Consider the following 20512-nt stretch of genomic DNA (forward strand, 5'->3'; position numbering starts at 1 on the left):
GCCCGGGCTCCTCCTTCGCCGCGGCTGCGCGCTGGGAGCCACGCTGCGCCGGGCCGGGCAGGGCCGGGCCGGGCCGGGCTGTGCCGTGCCGGGAGTTGTGCGGGGCGCGCGCGCCTATGCTGCGCGCCGGACTGCTCCCACGCGCTCTGGGCCGCCCCCGCGGGGCCGCGCGGGGCTGCTGCTGCGCGCCCCGCGGCTGGGCGGGCGGCGGGTCCCGCCTACGGGCCGCACTGGGGCTGCCGCCGGGACAGGGCCGGCCCGCGGGGGTGTCGGTGCCGCCGGGCGCCCGGGCCCTGCGATGGGCGGGTAAGCGGCGGGGCTGGGGCTGGGGCCGGGGCTGGGCCGGGCTCGCCGCCGGCCGGGCCCTGGTCTCGCGCGGCGGCGGCCCCGCTGTGCGCCCCAGCCGGCCTGGCCATGCGGGCAGCGAGGGTGACACCCCGGCCGGGGACTGGGAAACCAAACCGGCTGTAGCCACGCTCGGTGCGGTAACGGCCTCCTGCCCGGGCTCTGCTCGTAGGAGCCTTCTAACGATCCAGGTTCTCAGTTTCTGTGCCAGTGCAGTATGTAGATGGCTTATAGCGGGGCACCACATAATTAAAATGCATGTGCTGGAAGTAGAAACCTTCTGTCTTTCTTCAGGTAAATTTTACCAACATGCCACAACAGAGGCCTCCCAAGCCACCTTAGCTAGCGTGTCTCCTGTTTTTGCAGTGGTAAGTACGTGCATGTGCTTCCACCAAGGAGGGCTGCTTGGGCAAGATGACGGTGCTTTTTCGTCTTTTTTTTTTTTTTTTTTAGCATCGTAACACCAGATGGATTTGTCTCTCAAAGAACATCCCTAGTTCTAAATTCTCAGGTATTCTGACTTGAAGACCAATTGGTATACAGCATTCACCAAGATGTTTTTCTAACATAAAGCATCTGCTGGAAGTTCTCTTGCTTTAATTGTCAAGGCAGGTCAACTCTTAAAAGTGCTGCAGTCAGAAGGGTTCTTGTTAAGCTTTTCAAGGTTTGCTGATGCTTTTTAGAAATGTTATTCCTGTGTCTTGGTAGATGTAATTCGAAGCAAACGTAGGATTTGGGGGAAAAATAAGCTCTCTGTATATTCTTTTTTAAAATGAGAATGAAAGCCATTTGCAAACTGCTTGATTGACGTTATTAGTGCATTTAAGGGAAGGTAAGGCCTCCTTGTTGAGAGCAAAAAGCAGTCGTTCTGCACCAAGGTCAAGCAGCTAGGTCCTTGTGGCCATGTAACCCTTGTTGCAGCTCTACTGGAATCTGTGCTCAGGTGTGTTTAATTCATGGAAAGTTATTTTTAAAGCCAGTAATATGGAACTAAGCTACATGGTTTATAAGCAAAATGGTAAACTTTCTGATTAAGCCAGACATTGCAGTTTTTCTAATAAAATAATTTTACTAGGAGATGCAAGTGTTAAATGAATAATTTGAATGACAGGTGGTAAGACAAGAAGGATTTAGATGTGTGTTACTAGCTGAATAGCATGTTAATGTAGTACTTGACATGGGCACAAGGCCTAACTACCCAATTTGTGGTAATCTTTACTTTTAAAATTTTATTTGTAAATTTTTCAGATTGCTCCAGAGGAAGTAGCAAAATTTGTAAATCAGAATGTAGGATGCCCTTTCCTGCCTAAACAAGTCTGATCCTCTGTAAATCATCCCAAGGTTTAAGTAGGAACATGGTCATGCAGATGACACTGGTTTTGCTTGGTGTGCATACAAACACTGCAAATTATGTGGCAATTTGGTGCAATATTTTTCTTAATTGGGATGAACTGTGAAGAGAGGGCATAAAAAGTTGCTTTTTCTTCATAGCGTATTTTCCATTTGACTTCTAGTCAAGTGCAATGAATTTTAGAAACTGATTTCTTGTTTTATAGTAGTTCTGTGAAAAAAAAAATAATTTTTTCCACTCCTTTAGATGAAGTTTGACAAAGAGGGAAATACTACCTATTTCGGTGAGTTTTCATTGTAGTTTTGTTTGATTTTTTGGGTTTTGTTTGTCTTTTTTCTTTGTCCAATACAGAAAAGCTCAACTGGGAATCTACATGGATAGAAAATTGTATTTGGGATACTTCACTGTGTTTATTTGGGATGTTGCGACATTTCCTCTGTTTTGCTGCCTTCTGTTGGTATTCATAGCATCTTTATTGTTACAATTTTTGTATATTTTTAAGTAATGCCTTGAAAATAACATATACCATCTCTCACAGGAAGGCAATTTTTGCTTTGTTTTTTCCCTTTTTGATCAGCATGCTACTTTCCCTGCCTTGTGTTTCCCTTCCTGTAGTATTACATGTGCTTTCTCAAATGAGTCACTTGATTTCTGGCATGAAATTAATTGTCATGGCCAACTTTTTCACTTATATCTAGAATTTTTCTCTTTCCACTCCAGATACAGTCTTCTAAACTTTGTAAAAAATAAATTACATTGAGGAATCAATGGGAGGAAAACCGTTTTAAAGATAGCACAGTTTTGGTTTTTTTTTTTCCTTTTGTGGGACTTAGTAAGCCACTAAAATGTAATTTCGGAACATACCTGCTTGTCCTCTAAATGTCTTTCTCTAAAAATATTTTTATGATAGAAAAGAAGAAAACAGAATTATACCAGGAATTGGGTCTTCAAGCTCGAGATCTAAGATTTCAACACCTAATGAGCATTGCAACTAGAAACAACAGGATCATCGTGAGAATGGAGGTAATGGTTTCCCTATAGCTGAGCGTAAACTTGAACCAGGTTTTATCCTTGCACTTGCATTTTCTTGTATGGTTCTTTTAATACCAGCTTTCTATGACATGCAGTTCAGCAGTAAACGTGTCTTTGGAGCTCTGCCTAGGAATCAGAGATATGGGTTTACCAACAGTTCATGTTAATGACCATTTTCCTAGTTGAGCACAGGTGAAACATTACTGACGTAGAAGTAAAGACTTAACAAGGAGCCTCTTCTCAATCACAACACCACTAGCACAGTGCTGTGTCTGAACCACGGAAAATACACTGGTTCACAGTTAGCATGAGATTCTGTTATTTTTCTGCCTGAAAAGACATTTGAAGAGTGTCTTTATCAAAGCCTAAATTATCAAATGTGCTACAGAGTCATGAGAAGACAGAAATCTTCAGAGAGGTTTCTTTCCATATTCCTACATGTACTACTATCTTTTTCAGTTCTTGAAGGCTGTCATAACACCAGAGTTTCTTCTGATACTAGATTATCGTAATTTAAATCTGGAACACTGGCTCATCAATGAACTAGCATCTCAGCTGGCTGGGGAAGGTCAACTAGTTACATATTCCCTGCCCTTTGAATTCCGAGCCATAGAAGCAATCCTGCAGTACCGGGTGAGCTATATCGTTTTTATTTCAGTTGTTCTGAAAGTTGTTGCTACATAGGACAGTATGATTTTCTTTTTGCATTAATATTCATACATACACATTTGTATATGTATTCCACACTTACTGTAAGAGCTCTTTTTTTGGTTTTAGCTTTTGTTGGTTTAGTTTTTATGGTTTTGTGTGTATGTGTGTTTCCATTCCCTTCCCAAGAAAGTGCTAATTGAAAAGTTCATTTTTGGAACAACTTTTCTAAGGATGTGATGGCTTCACCATCATTTGGACAGATAAAAAACAAGTCAGAATACCTACCTTTCTAGAGACATGCTTTAGGTGAGATAGAAGTCATGGAGAAGTGCTGAGGTTTTTTGGCCTCTTGGGCAGGAGTCAGATCATGAGTTCTAGCCAGCCTTAAAAACCTATGCTTGCTAATGCTAATATGACACTGCTAGACAAATAGTGTTTTAGCTTTATCGGCCTTGTTGTCCCTGGGTTTCAGTTCAGTGCAAATCACTTTTATAAAATTCTGTATTTTGCACTGGCTTTATCTTGTAAGTGGTATCCCTGTGGCAGGTATTTCCCGGGCTTTGGAAAGCAGATTGTGTTAACTGCCTGTTACTGTGAATTCTGTGTTCAGAGACAGGAGTCAGTTGCCCAAGTCATTCTAAAGGGATTGCTTTAATTCTTATAAAGGATCATGTTGTTATCTAGATCAGCAAACTGCAGGGGAGACTTAACACTTTGCAGCCTCAGATCCTTGAGACACTGGAAGCTCTAGTGGACCCCAAGCTTTTGTCTGTGGATAGGAGTAAACTACACATTCTCCTGCAAAATGGCAAGAGGTAAATAAGAGTAAGCTGTGAAGAGACTAGAAGATGACCGTAGAAAATTACGTGCGATTAAATGTTAGAAAAATGGTATCTAATACGAATTTTCTAGACCATTGTAATGCTGGGTTGTGCATCTTATTTGTAAATGTAAAAATCGGTATATGAAATACCTAGTGATATGGGGAAAAACAGAAAAAGGGAAATCTATTCTGAGTTGTCAGAAATACAGTTGAGCTTCTTAAATAGCATCTGACAGAACAAAATAATACCTAAGAGAACAAAATAGCATCATGAAAATGTTCCCCATAATGTAAGACAAGATTAGCCTTTGGATCTATCTATGCTTTAAGGTTACTAGTACTAATACGCTGGTACCTTCGTGTATTTGCCTCTCTGATATGATGGTGCAAATGTGCACTCCCTGCGTGCTCATGGAGTGCTTGTTTTTTCTGACTTAGGAGTATATCCAGAAAACACATCTGAATCCCTTTCAGCGTGTGTCTGTAGTTTGCTGGTTCCCCAGACAGATCACTGCCACTGCTAAGTGTGTGGCCTGTAGAGAACTTTTTGAAGGAGCTCTTAGAACCCCACAAGGAAATCTTCCCTGGCCGCTCCATCTGGCGAGGGTGCTGGCTGGCAAACTCATTTAGAGATTACCTTTGTGTGCTGGTGCCAGTGGGGATTACTTGACCTTTTGCCTGTTCTTTCTTCAGCTTGTCAGAACTGGAAACAGATCTTAAAGTTTTCAAAGAAACAATTCTGGAGATCTTAGATGAAGAAGAAGTAATAGAAGAGCTCTGTCTGTCTAAATGGACTGATCCACAAGTATTGTATGTATATTTTGAAACCACATACTTTTTTAAAAGTGTGTTTTGTTTAAGGAGAACTTGAACACTAAACTGTGTGTTCCCTGCCAAAAAGCAGAAAGAAAAAGACTTTCTAATTTTTTTTTAAGCCCTAATGCTTACCGCTTCAGAAATCATTGTATTTGATTGGAGAGGGGCTCCACTAGTACTAGTTATATTAGGCAGCTTCAAATAGTTCTTGGCATTGCAGGCCAGCTTATCTAGTATGTAATGGGATGGGAGCAGGATGTAGGAGGAGAAAAAGCAAATGCTATTTTTCAATACAGATTAACACTTACTGGAAGAATTTTCTTCAGTTTCACCAAAAAAAGCAGCACATTTTAAAGCTTGCCTTGAATAGGTGAGACACCGCACTTCTTTGTTAGAAGTGTTCTGAACACCTTGCTTCTAGCTTTTTGCTCCCCAGCAGGGAAGAGGCCCTGGAGCAATCTTGTTGTGCACCTGAAGAGCAGCATTTCAGGAAAAAATGTACATGCAGAAATTGTCAGATGCACTCTCTCAGATTCTGATGAAAGACCACACACAGCAGCAGCACTGGTCACCTTAACAAAAACTGGAAAGCAGAAGGATAATGTCCATCAGATCCCAATATGTTTTGGGCTGAATTGCATTTAAATCTTGGGCATACAGACGTGTTTTATGTTTAAGTAAATAACAAAAACTACTTTTCAAGGTCCTTTGCAAAGTTGCCAAGTAATGCTTTTGCCTAACCACGCTGCATGTGGGTATTAATACTGTTCACAGAGTAGCATGGGTTTGAAATCAGGAGATAGTATCTTGCCCTGCAGAGCTTAGTCTCAATGTGCAGCAGAAACTCTGTGTTCCAGAAGTGGTCACCTTACACTCTTATGTCAGGAGAAACCTGAAGTCATCCCCTCTTGCAGACATCACCAGTGCAGACGGGTAGGAGAGCTGGTGGGAGGTTTTGTGGAGCTGGAGCCATGCTGCAGGATGTAGCAAGACAGTCTGTGCACAAGGCACACGAGGAAACGCTAGCCACGACAGCACGTTTGCAGGCCAGCTGGACGTATGTGGACTCAGGATTGATGCAGGTGATGTGTGATACTCGATGAACTCAAGAAGCCTGAGAAGGTGTGGAGGAACCCAGTCAGGCCCATAGGTGCCATCAGAGATCATTTGCAGCAGGAATGGTGAGCTGAGCCCAGAAAGATGAGACAGACATTATATTTTTGTGTGAAGGGATGGCAGGCTGTCAAAGACTCGTGAGACAGATGGAGGCTAATTAATGAAAGCAAATCAGATGGCAGTTGTTTTCAAGTCCTTATGCCTGTTGTTTCCCTTTGTATATCCACAGAGGAGCCGATGTAAAGATAGTCATCAAATAGGACCTTGAGCTGAATCTGTAATACAGCAGATAGTGCTCTAAGGCTTTCAAGTCCACAACTCCTCTCATGTGCGTGCAATAAGACCCTCAAGGTCTGAAGGGCTTTAAAAGCAGCCTAACTCAAAGTTTCTGCCCCATAAGAGAGAAACTAGAGGCTCTGTTAAAGGTCCCCAGGGCGCTTACATGGGTTGATTCTTAAGACATATCACTATTTTCTTGGAAAACCATTTCAGAGAGGTTCCTCTAACAGTCAGCAATGCCAGGAGATTCTTTAAAAAGTTTAGTCTCTAGAGAAATGAGGTCATGCTACAAAAGAAAAAATTATGAAGAATCTTCCTGGCTTTGCTGCTACTTTCCAAGCTCTTGTGGATCTTGAGTTCCTTAGCTTTCATCTCTACACAGCAAACAATCCAGTACACTGCCAGAAACCTACATACCTATTCCAGCAAAGGCTGCTGCGCCAGCAGTCCGACCATGAAGTAAGATGAAAATGTCTCAGACTTAGGAGAGCAGCATCTTCCCTTTGACGCCTACTCTTAGGCTGCTTCATGCTCCCAAAACCTTTTTGCAGTAATTACTGTGTATAGCTGAAACACCTTACTACTAAACTATTTTAATATACCCCTAAAACATCTCCTTCACTGTGTAATTGTTTGCATGTTGACTTTTGGTTATGTTTTATTCTTGGGAGTTTTTGACTGCACTGTTACTAGCTTCCACCACTTGAGGGCACCAAAAAAAAACTCCTTTCAAAAATGTCAGCGCTTTAGAATAACTTTATAGTAATACAAACATTTATAGCAATATATAAATTTTATATTATTTATAAATTTTATAGCTTTATAACTTTTTAATATCTGAAAAAGTAAGATTTGTGGTGTTGTGCATGCCTTGAGCACATCAAATGCTAACTGCTCTACTCAAAATAATTGACTGCCTGTGCTGATGAGCATAAAAATATGCCTTTTATTTTAAGCTGTTGGTATTGATTCCTCACTGAAAAGATTGGATTTTGAGATCTAGTGTCTAACAGCACTCTTGTTGGCTGTCCCGCACAACTCCTATGTGCCTTATCTTAACACATCAATGATATGCTTCTGTACAACGTGAAGCTAACCAGAAAAATATGAAATGTTGCTCACAGTGAGGAGAGTACGTCTGGGATTGACCATGCAGAGGAAATGGAGCTGCTGCTGGAGAACTATTACAGACAAGCAGAAGATCTTGCAAATGAAGCTCGAGAACTCAGAGTACTGATCGACGACTCAGAAAGCATCGTCTTTATCAACCTGGACAGGTTAGCTACCCTATCTATTGGGACTGCCAAAAGCTGAGCAGAACTTAATGCTGCCCGGTCTTTCTCAAATCACTGCCTACAAGGAAATTCCATCTTCATGAGAGTTTGAATGAACTTGCAGTCACAGCACAAGAAGCTGCATTGCACTTTCATCAGTGAACTGGATAAAGCAAAGCAACAAGACACTTGTCTAGCTAGGCATCAGTTTTCACTAGCAGGAGAAATCAAGCTTCTTCAAGATCCTTCAGGGGAGCTATTCACTAGAGGAAATGTCTGCAAATTTAGGGGCAAAATAAAATTCTACTCAGGAAAGTGTGCTCTTAATTCAGCAAAAATGAAACTCTTTTTAAGAGTCTGGCCAGGCTACTTGGTGTTCAGTACAACTTGCATTATTGCTCTATGGAGTGATACAAGAATTAATAACTTCAGAATGAGTATTTTTCTCTCTGTGTGCTACAGTTTTCACCACTAGCCAGCTTTCTTACTGAAAAATAATCAGCTTGCATTTGCAAGCACATGCCACTCTCTGTCTCTGAGGTCAGTGTTTAATATTCCTTCTCCTCTTTACTGGGGAGTTATCTGTAGAAGCAATTGGTGGATTCTGCATCAGGAAACCACAAAAATCCTTTTGGGGAAGACTTGAATATGGAATTCTCCAAAGCACACTCAAGTTTATAGTCCATAGCATTTACCGACTTTACTTCTTTGTAAATATATTCATTTGCAAGGTAACAGTAAATTTTTGTTGCTTGTGAATACAGACATATAAATTCAGCCAGTTAGTGGTAGCAGAACACAAATTTCCTTGGAAATTTACTGCTACTCTGTGTATATACACTTCTAAGAAGAGAGCAATGCCGGAAGGTCTGCTGATGATGAAGTACAACCTGTTGCCTTAGAGGTATCCTGATGCAGCAATTTCAAAACGATAGCCTCTTTATACTGTTGTTTCGTGAGTTTTGTTACTGGGTTGCCTAATTCCAGGATGACTTCCTCTGTTTCACTGTTTGGTTTTAGGGCACGCTGTGTGGAATTTGAGAATTTAGGCAGCAAATCAATTTTTGAGTTCTCCTTACAGATGTTTCTCCCTTCTTTAGCCACCGTAATGTGATGATGAGACTGAACTTGCAGCTGACTATGGGGACTTTCTCTCTCTCTCTCTTTGGACTCATAGGAGTTGCATTTGGTATGAACTTGGAGTCATCTCTTGAAGAGGTAAGGAACGAATTCTGCTTTTATCAGTGACATAAAATGTCACTTGATCTTATACTGCATTTTATAGTCAGTACAACTCAATTCTTTCCATAGGTAAAGCTCCAGATTTATATTAGTGTGTGAAGTAACATAATTTAGTCCTTAAAACTAAATTATGTTTAGTCCCTAACATAATTCATGTGTTAGGGCAGTCACTTTTTTGTAAGCAAATTGTGTTACGGCTAACTGCACGTTATTGCAGGTTTTTTTGTCTGTGTAATGTCCACAGAAGAAAAACAGGAAGACAAAATTATGGTTGAATCAGGACCAACTATAAAACAATATTCAGGTTTCTCTCATGGTCATCTGTTCTGCTCAAAAGCCCAATTTTGTCTTCCAGATACAAGGGCACCTGGCAAGCAGCCAGGGTGTTTCCAACACACCAGAGGAAATATGCTACTACCAATTACATGGTTATACCCAGACTGGTGGGGGTACAGGCTCAGGGTACAAATTTACAATTGCACATGCTGTCTGTAAAAAAAAAGAAGAAAAAGACTTCTTCCTTTCCATGTTCATTGGAAAGCTTGAATTTCCAAATGGATGGAAAGAAAACTGCATGGGACAGTAACAGAATACACTAGAGTGATTCCTAAATAAAATGCTTTGCTATGAAACAGCCCTTTTCCCAAGGTAGAGCTTGGCTGTTGGTGGTAAAGTTTACCACTTCCTCCCATAGAGGATGAGAACACTGGTAGGAAGTGAGAGATTATCTTTGGATAATCACTCTTCTGAAGAGAGAGTTGCATGGCTAATGGGAATGTTCTGTTGGTAGGACCCCAGAATATTTTGGTTGGTGACGGGGATTATGTTTCTGGGAAGCGGTCTGATATGGCGGCGCTTGCTTTCCTTCCTTGGGCGGCACCTAGAACCTCCACTACCTCCTCATGTACGTATGGCTGCCTGGGGTTTCTGCTTCAGACTCTGCATGTATGGTTAATTTCTAAAGCAGGAAGTAAGGCATTGTAGGGGGGTGGGCTACAGAGCACGGGGGAATTCAGCTCAGTGGCTGCTCCCTGACGTGGCAAAGTAGAAGGTTCTCTCTAGCTGGATTGAACTTGGTAGGAAGCCCAGCACTGGCAAAAAGATACACTTGAGCAGTAAGACACAGCTCGCTGTGGCCAGAAGTGAAGCTGAGGCTGATGGTAGAAGCTGCCCCAATTGGCTCTCAGCTGCCACAGCAGTGTGCTCATAGTGAGGGACATTGGGGATGCTGCCCTCCTCCTCCCACCCACATGCTAACTCTGGGACTGTGGTCTCTGTCTCATACAAGAGAAGGTAAAGACAAAAGGACAATGAGAACAGGTACTAGCTGTAACATCTCTGGAGAATGATGCCAGGGTTGTGGTGTCCTGACTCCCAATACGAAGTTTGCAACAGCTCCTCATGTGCACACCAGCCATCTTCGCCATTGATGCTGATGGCATTGTAGAGCCCAATTGTACCAAGCTGTATGAAGATTTCCAAGGAGACCGTCTTCAGATTAGCGAGATTTTGTGTGGGTCGTTTCCCTGTTGACTACCCTTTTCTGCCAGAGTTTGTGGGACTGTGTTGTCCACCTCTATTCTGTGCTTTGGTGTTTGTAACAGGGAAGTATCAATGGATTCAAAAGTTAAGTTGCTACAAGTGACAAAACGAGAGAAAGGGAGACCCAGATAAACTCCCCTTCTTCCTTCCCCTCCCTCACCACTAAGAGGCAGATGGAAGTAGTTTGTTGTGGATTGTTCATCGTGGCTACAGCTGACTGGATTATCCTTAAGGGTTGCTCAAAGCCAACTCCAGCACATACTGACTGCCTTGGAGAAACGTATTGAAAGGGATTAAGGAGGGAGAAGCCAGAGGTAGCATTCAGAAAATAAAGAGGAGAAAAATCAGGGTTCAGCCTCTGTGAAGCTTTATTTCCTTCTGCCGCATATAGAGCAGCTTCTCATGTAATTACAGACTACTTTCTATCTTGTCTAGGTTCCTGCAGTTCTCAAAAAATCCCAACCAACAGCTGGAAGAGTGGAGATAAAGAACAACCTTAAAGCAGAAACATTTGGGCTGAGCAGAAGCACATTAACAAACCAATAGGAACAGCAGGAACAAAGGGACTTTTTTTGTTACAGGGTGGACTTGGGACACTTTCCTTGCAAGAATTTCTAAATTTGTTAATTTAATATATATTTTGTGCCAAAAACCTATAGTGAGATTTTAATGCTTACACACAAAAGGAGAGAAACACAAGGGAAAACAGTGACGTGTTTTCCACAGTAATCTCACCTCTACCCCATGTATGTTCCATTAGTTTTGTGTATCACATGCGTGTACTTATTTTTTTGGGCTTTCTCATTTCAAGTGCTTCTGTCAAATACTTTACATAATGGCCTTTCTTAAAGAGAATGGTATTTTCAGCTTCAAGGATGACAGCAGTCAGCATTCATCAATAATTCTGGTTCTGAGCTGCACATTTAGGAATCTGACTTCAAATATCAAAGAGAAAGCCACTGTTCGAATGGATTTTTAAGGCCCTACTTAACTGCAGAGAACAGATTTTCCAAAGCAAAAAGCATACATGCATCTCTTGTGAAGCATCACCTCTAAATTGGCACTAACCAGAGATAATAGTTTCCCTTATTTTAAAAGTGAGCAATAACAGGCCTTGAAATGTAGCTGCTTATCTTGGGTATTCCTTAGCAATTAATTTAGGCCCCAAATGTATGCAGTTTTAGTAACAAGGAAAGCGGGCCTACTGATAATGCAGGCCTGTGCTTGCCATCTGCCCTGTTGGTAGAGCTTCAGTTTAACGACTCCTCACATCGCCATAAAGACTGATTCAAGTGCTGGTAACAATCAACAATCCAGTTGTTGATTTCTCTTGAGCTGGGCTCTGCTTTCTGTCTTCTCCCCGCAAGAAGACAGGACAATGCACGGACTGGTGGGCACCACAGTAAGTAGCCAGGTTAGTAACGGGTGTGGAAGCCTGGTGTCTTGCGATGGACTGAAGGACGGAGTAAAGTTCTTAGGCCCACTATTTGTGTTTTCTCTCAGGATTTATTGCTGAACTCCAAGGGCATAGTTCTCCACTGGTTTCTCTGTAGAAGGAGCATGAAATCCTTCCAAATTGAGTCACAAACTGTCTAGTTTTTCTTTGTTTTTTTTTTTTAACCTCTCTGTAACATACACTGAGTAGCTCCTTAAGTGCCACCAGATAAATCACTGTATTGGTAGGGGTTGGAAAAGACAGTAACTGAGGCTGTGAACATTTTTACTCAGGACTAATGACTCAAAAATGGGAATGAAAAGGTACAGAAATCAGAATTATACAGGCTTGTGATCCTGGTTTGGTTGTACGTAATTATTTTCAAACAGTTGTTCTTGCTCTGCATGGGACTTCGACTACAGATAAAAGGCATGAGAAGGTGAAAAAAATTAATGGGATTTGTAATGTGTTTAAGATTTTTAGCTGAATTTTTTGCAGCCTTTTTGCTTAGCAGGTAGAAATATATAAAACCTCTAAACTGAGTAATCCAGTGGAAAAAACAATGGCTCACATACACACCTTGGCCGGTAAGCCCCAGGAAAGCCCAGTGCGTGAGGGAATGTGGGATGCTGATGTTTTCAACCAAGCTGTAGTTGCATTAGGCCGGGATTGAAACGTGTTGGTGCAGCTGTTTTGGAAGCTTTCGCATAAGCTTTCCAAGCTGTGTCTCGTGCAGAGAGGCTTCTGTGAACTGTATTGACTCCTTTTCCTGTACATAGCTGACTTAAAGCACAATAAAAGCACTGACAGACACATCTTTTACAAGATTGCCTTTCTCCCTACAGACACATGCAAACACTTAATGGTTTTCTTACAGTTTCATCAAAATGTATTCATGTGCAATAAAATTGCTCTGAGGTCAAACCTAGAAAAAAACAAAGCCAGTGGAGGCTGTATGTGGAGGCTGTATGTTCAGAATGGAATTGCTCCAGAACATGCTGGTTTCATTAATTTTCATTTAAAAAGGAAAACTCTTTTTACTCTGCCCTTATAAATACACTGCTTGTTTTGCCTCGCACCACAGTTCACAGATTTGTAAGGTAAGTACTGTGCTCCCAGTTCCATCAGTTACTTTCATAAAGTTCAGATTTTAAACTTTCTAAGTGTTCTGCTATTTGGGCAAGTCAAGTCCCCAAAACAGATCTCAGCAAGCTAGTGTTCACCTTGCCTTTTTTATTTTTTAAAAAAAAATCAACCTCCCTGACCAAGACAATTCTTAAGAAGATAGGTTGAGGTGTGTCATCTTGGAGTATGACCTTTAGAGTTCTGTGATTTTCCACTGACTTGTGTTATTTGAAATAAAAATAATGCTTTGTTTGTGGAGGAGGCAAGAGAGAAAATACGTGTACATGTATGTATGGAGTAGTGTTGGTAATAATAGCATCACATCTTGCTGTTCAAGTTGTTTAATAGATAATTGATGCACACTTAAACCTGCATCATACAAAATTAGTGTTAATTAGTTGAAGACAATACTGTTAACAATAAAAGCTGTTAAAAATTCTAAGCTACAACAGTTATGGAATTTTACATGAAAACATGAAGGCTATCAGAGTCATCTCAGCCATGAGTGCAAAAGCGTTTCCTAAAACTTCGTTAGTTTGCTTGTGCTTCTCTCCCTGGGAGATGGCAGCTATTCTACACCCCAAGGATTGCTAGAGACAGGCACCCCTTTTTGTTGGCACTCACCTTTCATCTGGCTTAAGCGTGGAAGTGGGGCAGCTCTGTTATTTTGACAGCAACTTTTGATAGCTTAGAATCCTTGTCTGTATTGCCATATACAAGGAGTTGTAAATTATTTGCTATTCTTTCCAGGTTTTGTCAAGAAAATACTCAAATCTGACCAGTAAAGAAGGTGGTCACTGAACATTCCTTATACAGCCAAAAAATTTCTACCACACTCTAGCTGCCTGCTCACTTCAGCCTCTTCAAGGTTTTCAGACTAGGTTGTTCTGGGTTAAGTGATGCTACTGCTCACAACAGAATTAGTTTGTGCTTTTATATGACTGAGAGAGCTTTGGTTGGTTTGTAAGTCAGACCACCGTGACTGCTCATATTCCCCTTCACTTAAAAACAGTGACCATCCCTCCTTCCCTGAATACTACCTAGGACCCCATCTAGCTTCCTGAGGCATCTATCTATCAAAAGTTTGCTGTCACATGGTCAGCATGGTTGTTGGTTTGTATGGGTTAAGGAAAGTATCACAGATACTAAGAGATTCTTCACTAAATGACCAGCTGTGCCCTGGTCTTAAAGGCTGCCATGAACTTTTAGAGTGAGTAGACAAAAACCCTTCCACCAAGTCGAGCTTTTGCTGAACTTCTCTCTGCTGCCACCACAACTTCTTTCTGTGGAGATACAGAACAAGGGTTAGTAAAATGCAACTGTGGGTGAATGATTGCCTTCAGCTTCCCTAACGGAAACCAGATTTTGTCCATATCATTAGTGTCATACAGAAATGTGATGAGAAATGAGAGCAACCCACCTCATCAGAATAGAGGCTAACAAACTGATTTGGCAAACAGACTTTATTTTGTTTGGGGAACTGGAAGAAACAGGAGCCAGACAAATAAATCTCTTGCCAATATAAACTGTTTCTCAGGGGTCAGGTGAATACAGATTAAGCTGGAGTGTGGACTGGGCTGGTGCCATAGCAAAGGAGCAGAACTGCTGGGAGAGGTGCCTGTGTTTCAGGTGTTGGATTACACACCCTAACCTAGGTTAGAAGCATTTACAGTTCCAGGTGTTTCTCCATTGCATGTTTTAACAGCAAGAAGTCAAACACCATTTGTTGAAGATGAGTCACGCCCCTCCTCAACCTAGCACTGAGGCTTTCTCAGTACTCACACAGAGAACCTCAGTTCTCACACAGGTTACATCAGAGTAAGCAGAACGTCGGACTCCCCTCAAGTGAACAAGCACTAAGTAACCTTCAAGCTGGAAAAAAGGTTCCTCAGTGCATCATACAAACAGAGGGATTGATTTTTGGTAAAAATAGTGAGCATCTGAAGGAAACAAAGAGAAACAGCTACACAAATACATCCAAAACCATTCAAGAAAGAACTGTGCCTCTCTATGCCTGGAAATTCTTGACATACGAACAGCGTTCACTGCAAGTGATAGCTAGGACAGCAAGTCTGTAAATACTAAATAAGAGGGGTGGTTCGGTGCCTTGTTTACTTCATAGCTGAGGATCCACTTTGCATAAAGGTTGGCAAGAACAGGAAAGCCAGCTGGCACCTACGCTTATACCATGCAACCTTTCAGCAAATTCCTAAGTAGTTTAGATTTCAGGCCATTTTAAGGTGATCTCTTTCAATTCAGGTGTCAGGTGCCAAAATTTTGGCAACTCCATAGTTCATCCACCTATAAAATGGTTTTAATTATCAGTTCAGAGAATGACTGAAATGAAAACTTAATTAACTATATAAAGCACTTAAGACTTCTGCAAATGAGTAAGATCCGTATGTCAGGTGTTGGCTAGTATATGCAAGTGACGTAGAAAGATGCTACAAAGCAACCGACAACAGTAATTTTTCTCACCTTTCTTTCAGCTTTAACAGTGATAACAGAACTCCCAAATCTTGATAATTCCTATAAAATAACATTGCTTTTTATAATGCTGTTTGTTATTTTTTTAAAGTGGGACTTTTTCATTTCTCTCAGTAGTTTGTTTTCTGGTTATTTACCTCAGGAGAAATCAGGACATACTGTGCCTGAAGAAGAAAAAAAAAGAAAATAAAAAGTCAGTGGAGAGAACCACACTGGGAGAGTAGAAGACCAGTGCAATAACCCTGACTCCTAAACAGCAAAGTAATTCAAGAATGAACAGGAGGAACCAAAACACATAGATTCAGAAACATAAGTAAACCACCTGTTTTCTGAAACCAAGTCAGAACACACTACATATTTGTACTAGATGTAATTAATTAGCTGTCATTATGACCTCATGTCCCGATTTCACTTTTATGTTTTCTTACCCAGTCCTCAGGACAGGGAGATATCCATGATTTGCAGTGGTCTGTCACATTCCCCAGGGATGTCTGCTTTCCATTGTAAACGTAAACACGGCCAGCTGCCCCACCAAACAGTATTGTGGTGATACTGCTAGTTCGCAGTGGGGATGTCACAATCATTTCATCTGCAAATATTTCAAGTTGGCATAATGCATCAGAAGTGAAATAATGCTAAACCAAAACATGAGAGTTGGCATTTACGTACCTCTAGATGCCACAATTCCTATTAATGATGACAGTTAAAATGTTTCAATTCCTGACTGAGTTGCTTGGGATTTTAGAGCCACAAGGCACGATGGAATACTGATACAAGTCAAGTAAGGAAGCAGACTGTGTTTAGCACTTATAGTATGAGTATGTGGGTGACCAGTCTTCCTGTTGCCAAAAGTAAAACATTTCACCTCTGATCTAGATTCATCAAGCTTTACCTAGTCCATCATTATCCAGGTCACTTAAGTATATATCTCCTCCAAAGCGAGAAATACTCCTGTCCCCACTGAATGTGCTGAGCAAAGAAGGCTTGGCGCTGTCTGTCAGATCATATACCAGAGCCAGTCCAGCTTGGTGCAGCACAGAGGATATAAATGAAATCCTAGACAGGCTATCTGGAGAACAAAGAAGTAACAGAAATTGAGTGTCAGACACAGGAACTTAGGTTCAGTACTTGCAATACACTGACAGCAGATAATACTGGCATTACATAACATGGACAAAATGAATATAATTTATGAATAAGATCAAACGTTATATGGCATGAACACTAACTAGCATAGAAACAATCTCTTAGCAACAGTCGCAGGGGAAAAAATGCATTCAAGTTTCTACATTTTTACTTTCCTAATTCCTTACTACCCACTACCAGAGTAAGGGCAAATTACTGTGTTGTTTCAATTCCAACAAATATGCAGTCTACTAGCAAATCACTGCTAAATAAATAATGCAAGGTAATAATGCTGCTAAACTAATTTTAAGGAAGGAAAAAACCCACTGAAGTTGAGGCATAGTACACGGAACTCTACATGTAAGGCACTTGTAGGTGATTACAGTGATTATTTCTATTTTATTTTTTTTAATTTCATGGAAATTAAATGGTCCCTTTTCTAACTTTTTATCTATCCTCTGCCCATATAGAAACAAATGTCCCGATTTTCAGAAGACGTACCTGCAGTAGGTGCACCCACCACCAAAACTGTCCTTGTGATCCCAGCCACAGACATCACACCACTGGCCAAAGACAAACCCATTCTGCCCATTGCCTGTTAGATTTTTAAAAGACCAATGTCATTGCTACAGAATGTCACTTTATTTCAAATTATTCATGAGGTCCCATACTATAGAAGAGCCATACCTTGTCTCCAGTTAATGCAAACCAGTGCTTTGTGCTTGGTGGGTTATACCCATACACCTTCCCAACACTCTGTCTGACATCCGATGAAGAGGGATTGCAGCTTGAATTACAATGCAAAATATACTTTTATGTAACAACCTATTTTTATACATTCAGCTAGGATTGCTCCTCTTAAAATGTTTTCCCCTTTTCATTTGGAATAACAGTGGCTGCCAAATTCTAGAAATCTATTTTAGTAATTCCCATGCTTATTCTAACTAGTTACAAGACATTTAGGGCACAGACTTGATCTGTCTATCCACTTCTTTATCACCCAATACATTTTTGTGTTTGGTTTGCTTTTAAAAATACTATCTCAAAGTAAGTGCTCTCTATAGGATTATTATAGGCATGCTTACCTGTTAGCATTTTTGTGCCCCCTCCCAAAGAATCACAGAATCACAGAATGGTTTGGGTTGGAAGAGGCCTTTAAATGTCATCTAGTCCAACCCCCCTGCAATGAGCAGGGACATCTTCAACTAGATCAGGTTGCTCAGAGCCCCATCCAACCTGACCCTGCATGTTTCCAGGGATGGGGCATTTACCACCTCTCTGGGGAAGAAAACCCACCAAATTATTAAGTGTCTCTAAATAAAAAAGACCCTTGATACAAAGTGTCTAAAGACATCCTCCACTTCATGAGGAAGGATGAAGGCATAAAAATATGAATTCAATAAAAATATTCTAAGCAGGACAAAGAGGAAACTTCCTGAGAAGCTTGAATTCTAATCTATTATGAATCTTAACCATTGCAGAAGTAAGGCAGAATGGAGGAGAGCAAGTAGTCATGTACAACACACCCAGCACAACTCTTCCATGTAGGGCTACCAATCAGCAGCAGTGTTACGTTCTCCAGCTGGCAGCTGTCAAGTGAAAATCCAAACCAAGCATAGTTTTCTTCGCCCTTCACCATCCAGTTGGCATCCTCTACTGACAGAAGTCCTGACAGAGCAGAAAAATATGAATTAAGTCTTGGTGTACCCTAGCATATAAAAATCCGTTAGCAATTCTCCACCAATTCATCCTATGACAAGTTCCTATAAGCAAAGTTACACTGTCCATGATATGGCACCAGTTATTAACTTCACTTGCTTGGTCTGCAACTGTACTGGCTGGTGAAAGCCTTTATTCAACACAGCCTGCTTCTAAATCCTTGCAGTAGCCTACACAAAGTACATGAGAGCTATCAGTCAAGCCTGCCCTAAACTACTGACTCCTCCTTAAGGATAGGACAACATCGAAACTGTTTATCAGAACTTGTAATTCTTCAAGGGTGGGGGAGCATCATATAATTCTGGTTTTAATTCAAATCATTCATTCTGTGTTTTGGTTTTGCAAAAACATCAGCCAGCAGTGTTTTGAAACCCATTTTTCTTGTGGTTTCTAATTTTACATGAAGTATAATAAGCTATAAAAATTAAGCATTATTGGAAATCTCAATTAGATATTCAGAGTTTCGTCAGAATCATGTGTGTATCCTGCCCAACCCCTATTAACTTTATTTAGCTCCATATGTGGCCCTTCCTCCCTCATTCACAACAATCCTCATCACCTGTACACATTAGCTGCATTCACTTGTAGCATTCCTCTTTAGCCACATGAAGGAGTGTACAAAATGATAAAAATGAACAGTCCCGTAAAATATGGGAGGAGTAATTTACTCAATAAATATTACCTTGGTCACTCCTGTTGAAATAAGAGTAAAATGCAACCACAAATCCTCTCTGCTGCCCACCACCAGGTGCATATGGAGACCCCACAACCAGATCAGCACTTCCATCCCCATCAACATCAGCTGCCAGGAGGGACCAACCAAGATTACAGTAGGAGTACTGCAATAAACAGTTAGTTTGAGCCTGAAATGGAACTCAAAACCACCAATTCTGTAACAAAATAGAGCAATTTACTTCTAAAGAGCTAACTTTGTCCGCTTCTGATCAAATTACCCTTCCACTCCCTGACTTCAATTTTGTTTTCTTTGGGGTTTTTTTGGAGGGCTATACATCTTTCTGTTCACCCTGCTGCTTCCCCTGCACTGGAGTATAAATGTCTTTCCCACATACAACCAACCTAGGCAAGCACCAGCTTGCACCAACCCCAGCAGTCCAAATTCCCTTGCAATTAGAAGTTTGATTTTAATGGGTTTTTAAGCCCACAAAAAACCCCTTTCCCCTTTATCTCCCCTCCTGTTTATGTAGCCCTGTGTTAGCCTGATCAATATACCTGACAAGTTATGGTAACGTTTGGTTGAGATGCCAAGCCTCTTCCCTCCATGCCAAAATAGACATACACAGCACCCTAAACAGCAGGAAAAACAAATACAGCATGAGAGCATCTGCATGTCAGCATCAAGTATGAAATCCAAGACAAAGCACAGGGAGTGAAATGGTTCTGTAAGGGCTATTAATGCAACTGCATTTTTCCTATCAGAACCTTCTCATAATACCGTCTTTTCCACCCCAAACCTAATACCCAAGCTGTAATGGGTAATGCTATAAACAGACAACAAACTAGAGAAGTACAGAGAAATACATTTTCATCATACTGTGGGTAAGGAGCAAGGACAGTATAGCGTGCATTACATTCCTTACACATACATTCAGGTGGCTCAAATTTTGTTAATTATTATTCAATGCAATGGCACACAGTGCCAGGCACAATGGAGGCATGCAATTTTCCATACTAGTGGGTCTACATAAAAGCATTTAAATTCCTATTTAGGCAGCTAAGTTAGTATCTGAAATTCTGAAGAGTTTTAAGCTTAATGGATGTGTTTTAAACCAAAACATTTTGCCTCTCAGTTTGTGTGGGCCAAAAATACTCAGGGACCATTGCATGGGTTTATCTGGTAGGCTGCATGTCATTAAGCCTCTCTAACTTCATTATTTTAGCAAGCGTGTCTGTGTTCATATCACAGTTTAGGTATCATCTGTTGGCCTGTGACAGCAGGTGACAAGGCTCACTGACCCATGAGGTCCATTCCAGACTCGCTGTTCCTAAATAAAAAGGGTACACTTGTATTTCATGAATGGCTCCTTACATTTCCAGCACGTCAGTGCTGCAAAGTTGCAATCTGATTTGGGTTTCTAATGTGCAAAAAGGCCACTGAAAGAGAAATACAGATAGCTGTCATTGCTCTAGTC

At 41.2% G+C, this 20512-nt stretch overlaps 2 protein-coding genes across 5 annotated transcripts in view; one reads left to right on the top strand and one right to left on the bottom strand.

Annotated features, from left to right (window-relative positions):
• MRS2 (magnesium transporter MRS2) lies at positions 1–15621 on the top strand. Of its 2 annotated transcripts, XM_054814996.1 has the most exons (11): positions 3–306; positions 640–713; positions 1943–1979; positions 2607–2719; positions 3188–3361; positions 4064–4194; positions 4896–5012; positions 7538–7690; positions 8788–8905; positions 9720–9833; positions 10907–15621. In XM_054814996.1, the coding sequence occupies exons 1-11, from the start codon at positions 117–119 to the stop codon at positions 11015–11017; spliced, it is 1332 nt and encodes a 443-aa protein (XP_054670971.1). In that variant the 5' UTR covers positions 3–116; the 3' UTR covers positions 11018–15621. The 2 variants fall into 2 exon arrangements, with proteins under 2 accessions (XP_054670972.1, XP_054670971.1); XM_054814997.1 differs by lacking the exon at positions 7538–7690 and having other exon boundaries at positions 1–306.
• Positions 13357–20512, bottom strand: part of GPLD1 (glycosylphosphatidylinositol specific phospholipase D1) — a 26992-nt gene continuing 19836 nt past the window's right edge. For all 3 annotated transcript variants that reach the window (XM_054814993.1, XM_054814994.1, XM_054814995.1), the window contains exons 16-25: positions 19593–19667; positions 19045–19201; positions 18170–18311; positions 17331–17430; positions 17145–17238; positions 16411–16587; positions 15947–16107; positions 15656–15682; positions 15510–15560; positions 13357–14314 (exon numbers count right to left, since the gene is read on the bottom strand). In XM_054814993.1, coding sequence (XP_054670968.1) covers positions 14237–14314; positions 15510–15560; positions 15656–15682; positions 15947–16107; positions 16411–16587; positions 17145–17238; positions 17331–17430; positions 18170–18311; positions 19045–19201; positions 19593–19667 — 1062 coding nt within the window. In that variant the 3' untranslated portion in view covers positions 13357–14236. The remainder of the gene's footprint in view (positions 14315–15509; positions 15561–15655; positions 15683–15946; positions 16108–16410; positions 16588–17144; positions 17239–17330; positions 17431–18169; positions 18312–19044; positions 19202–19592; positions 19668–20512) is intronic.

Source organism: Grus americana, chromosome 2, assembly GCF_028858705.1.
Source record: "Grus americana isolate bGruAme1 chromosome 2, bGruAme1.mat, whole genome shotgun sequence".
NCBI classification, from domain to species: Eukaryota; Metazoa; Chordata; class Aves; order Gruiformes; family Gruidae; genus Grus; species Grus americana.

Coding starts and splice junctions, on each gene's coding strand:
- MRS2 (XM_054814996.1), top strand. CDS start 117: ATGCTGCGCGCCGGACTGCTCCCACGCGCTCTGGGCCGCCCCCGCGGG. Junction 2,720..3,187: donor GGATCATCGTGAGAATGGAG/GTAATGGTTTCC, acceptor TATCTTTTTCAG/TTCTTGAAGGCTGTCATAAC. Junction 4,195..4,895: donor CTCCTGCAAAATGGCAAGAG/GTAAATAAGAGT, acceptor TTCTTTCTTCAG/CTTGTCAGAACTGGAAACAG.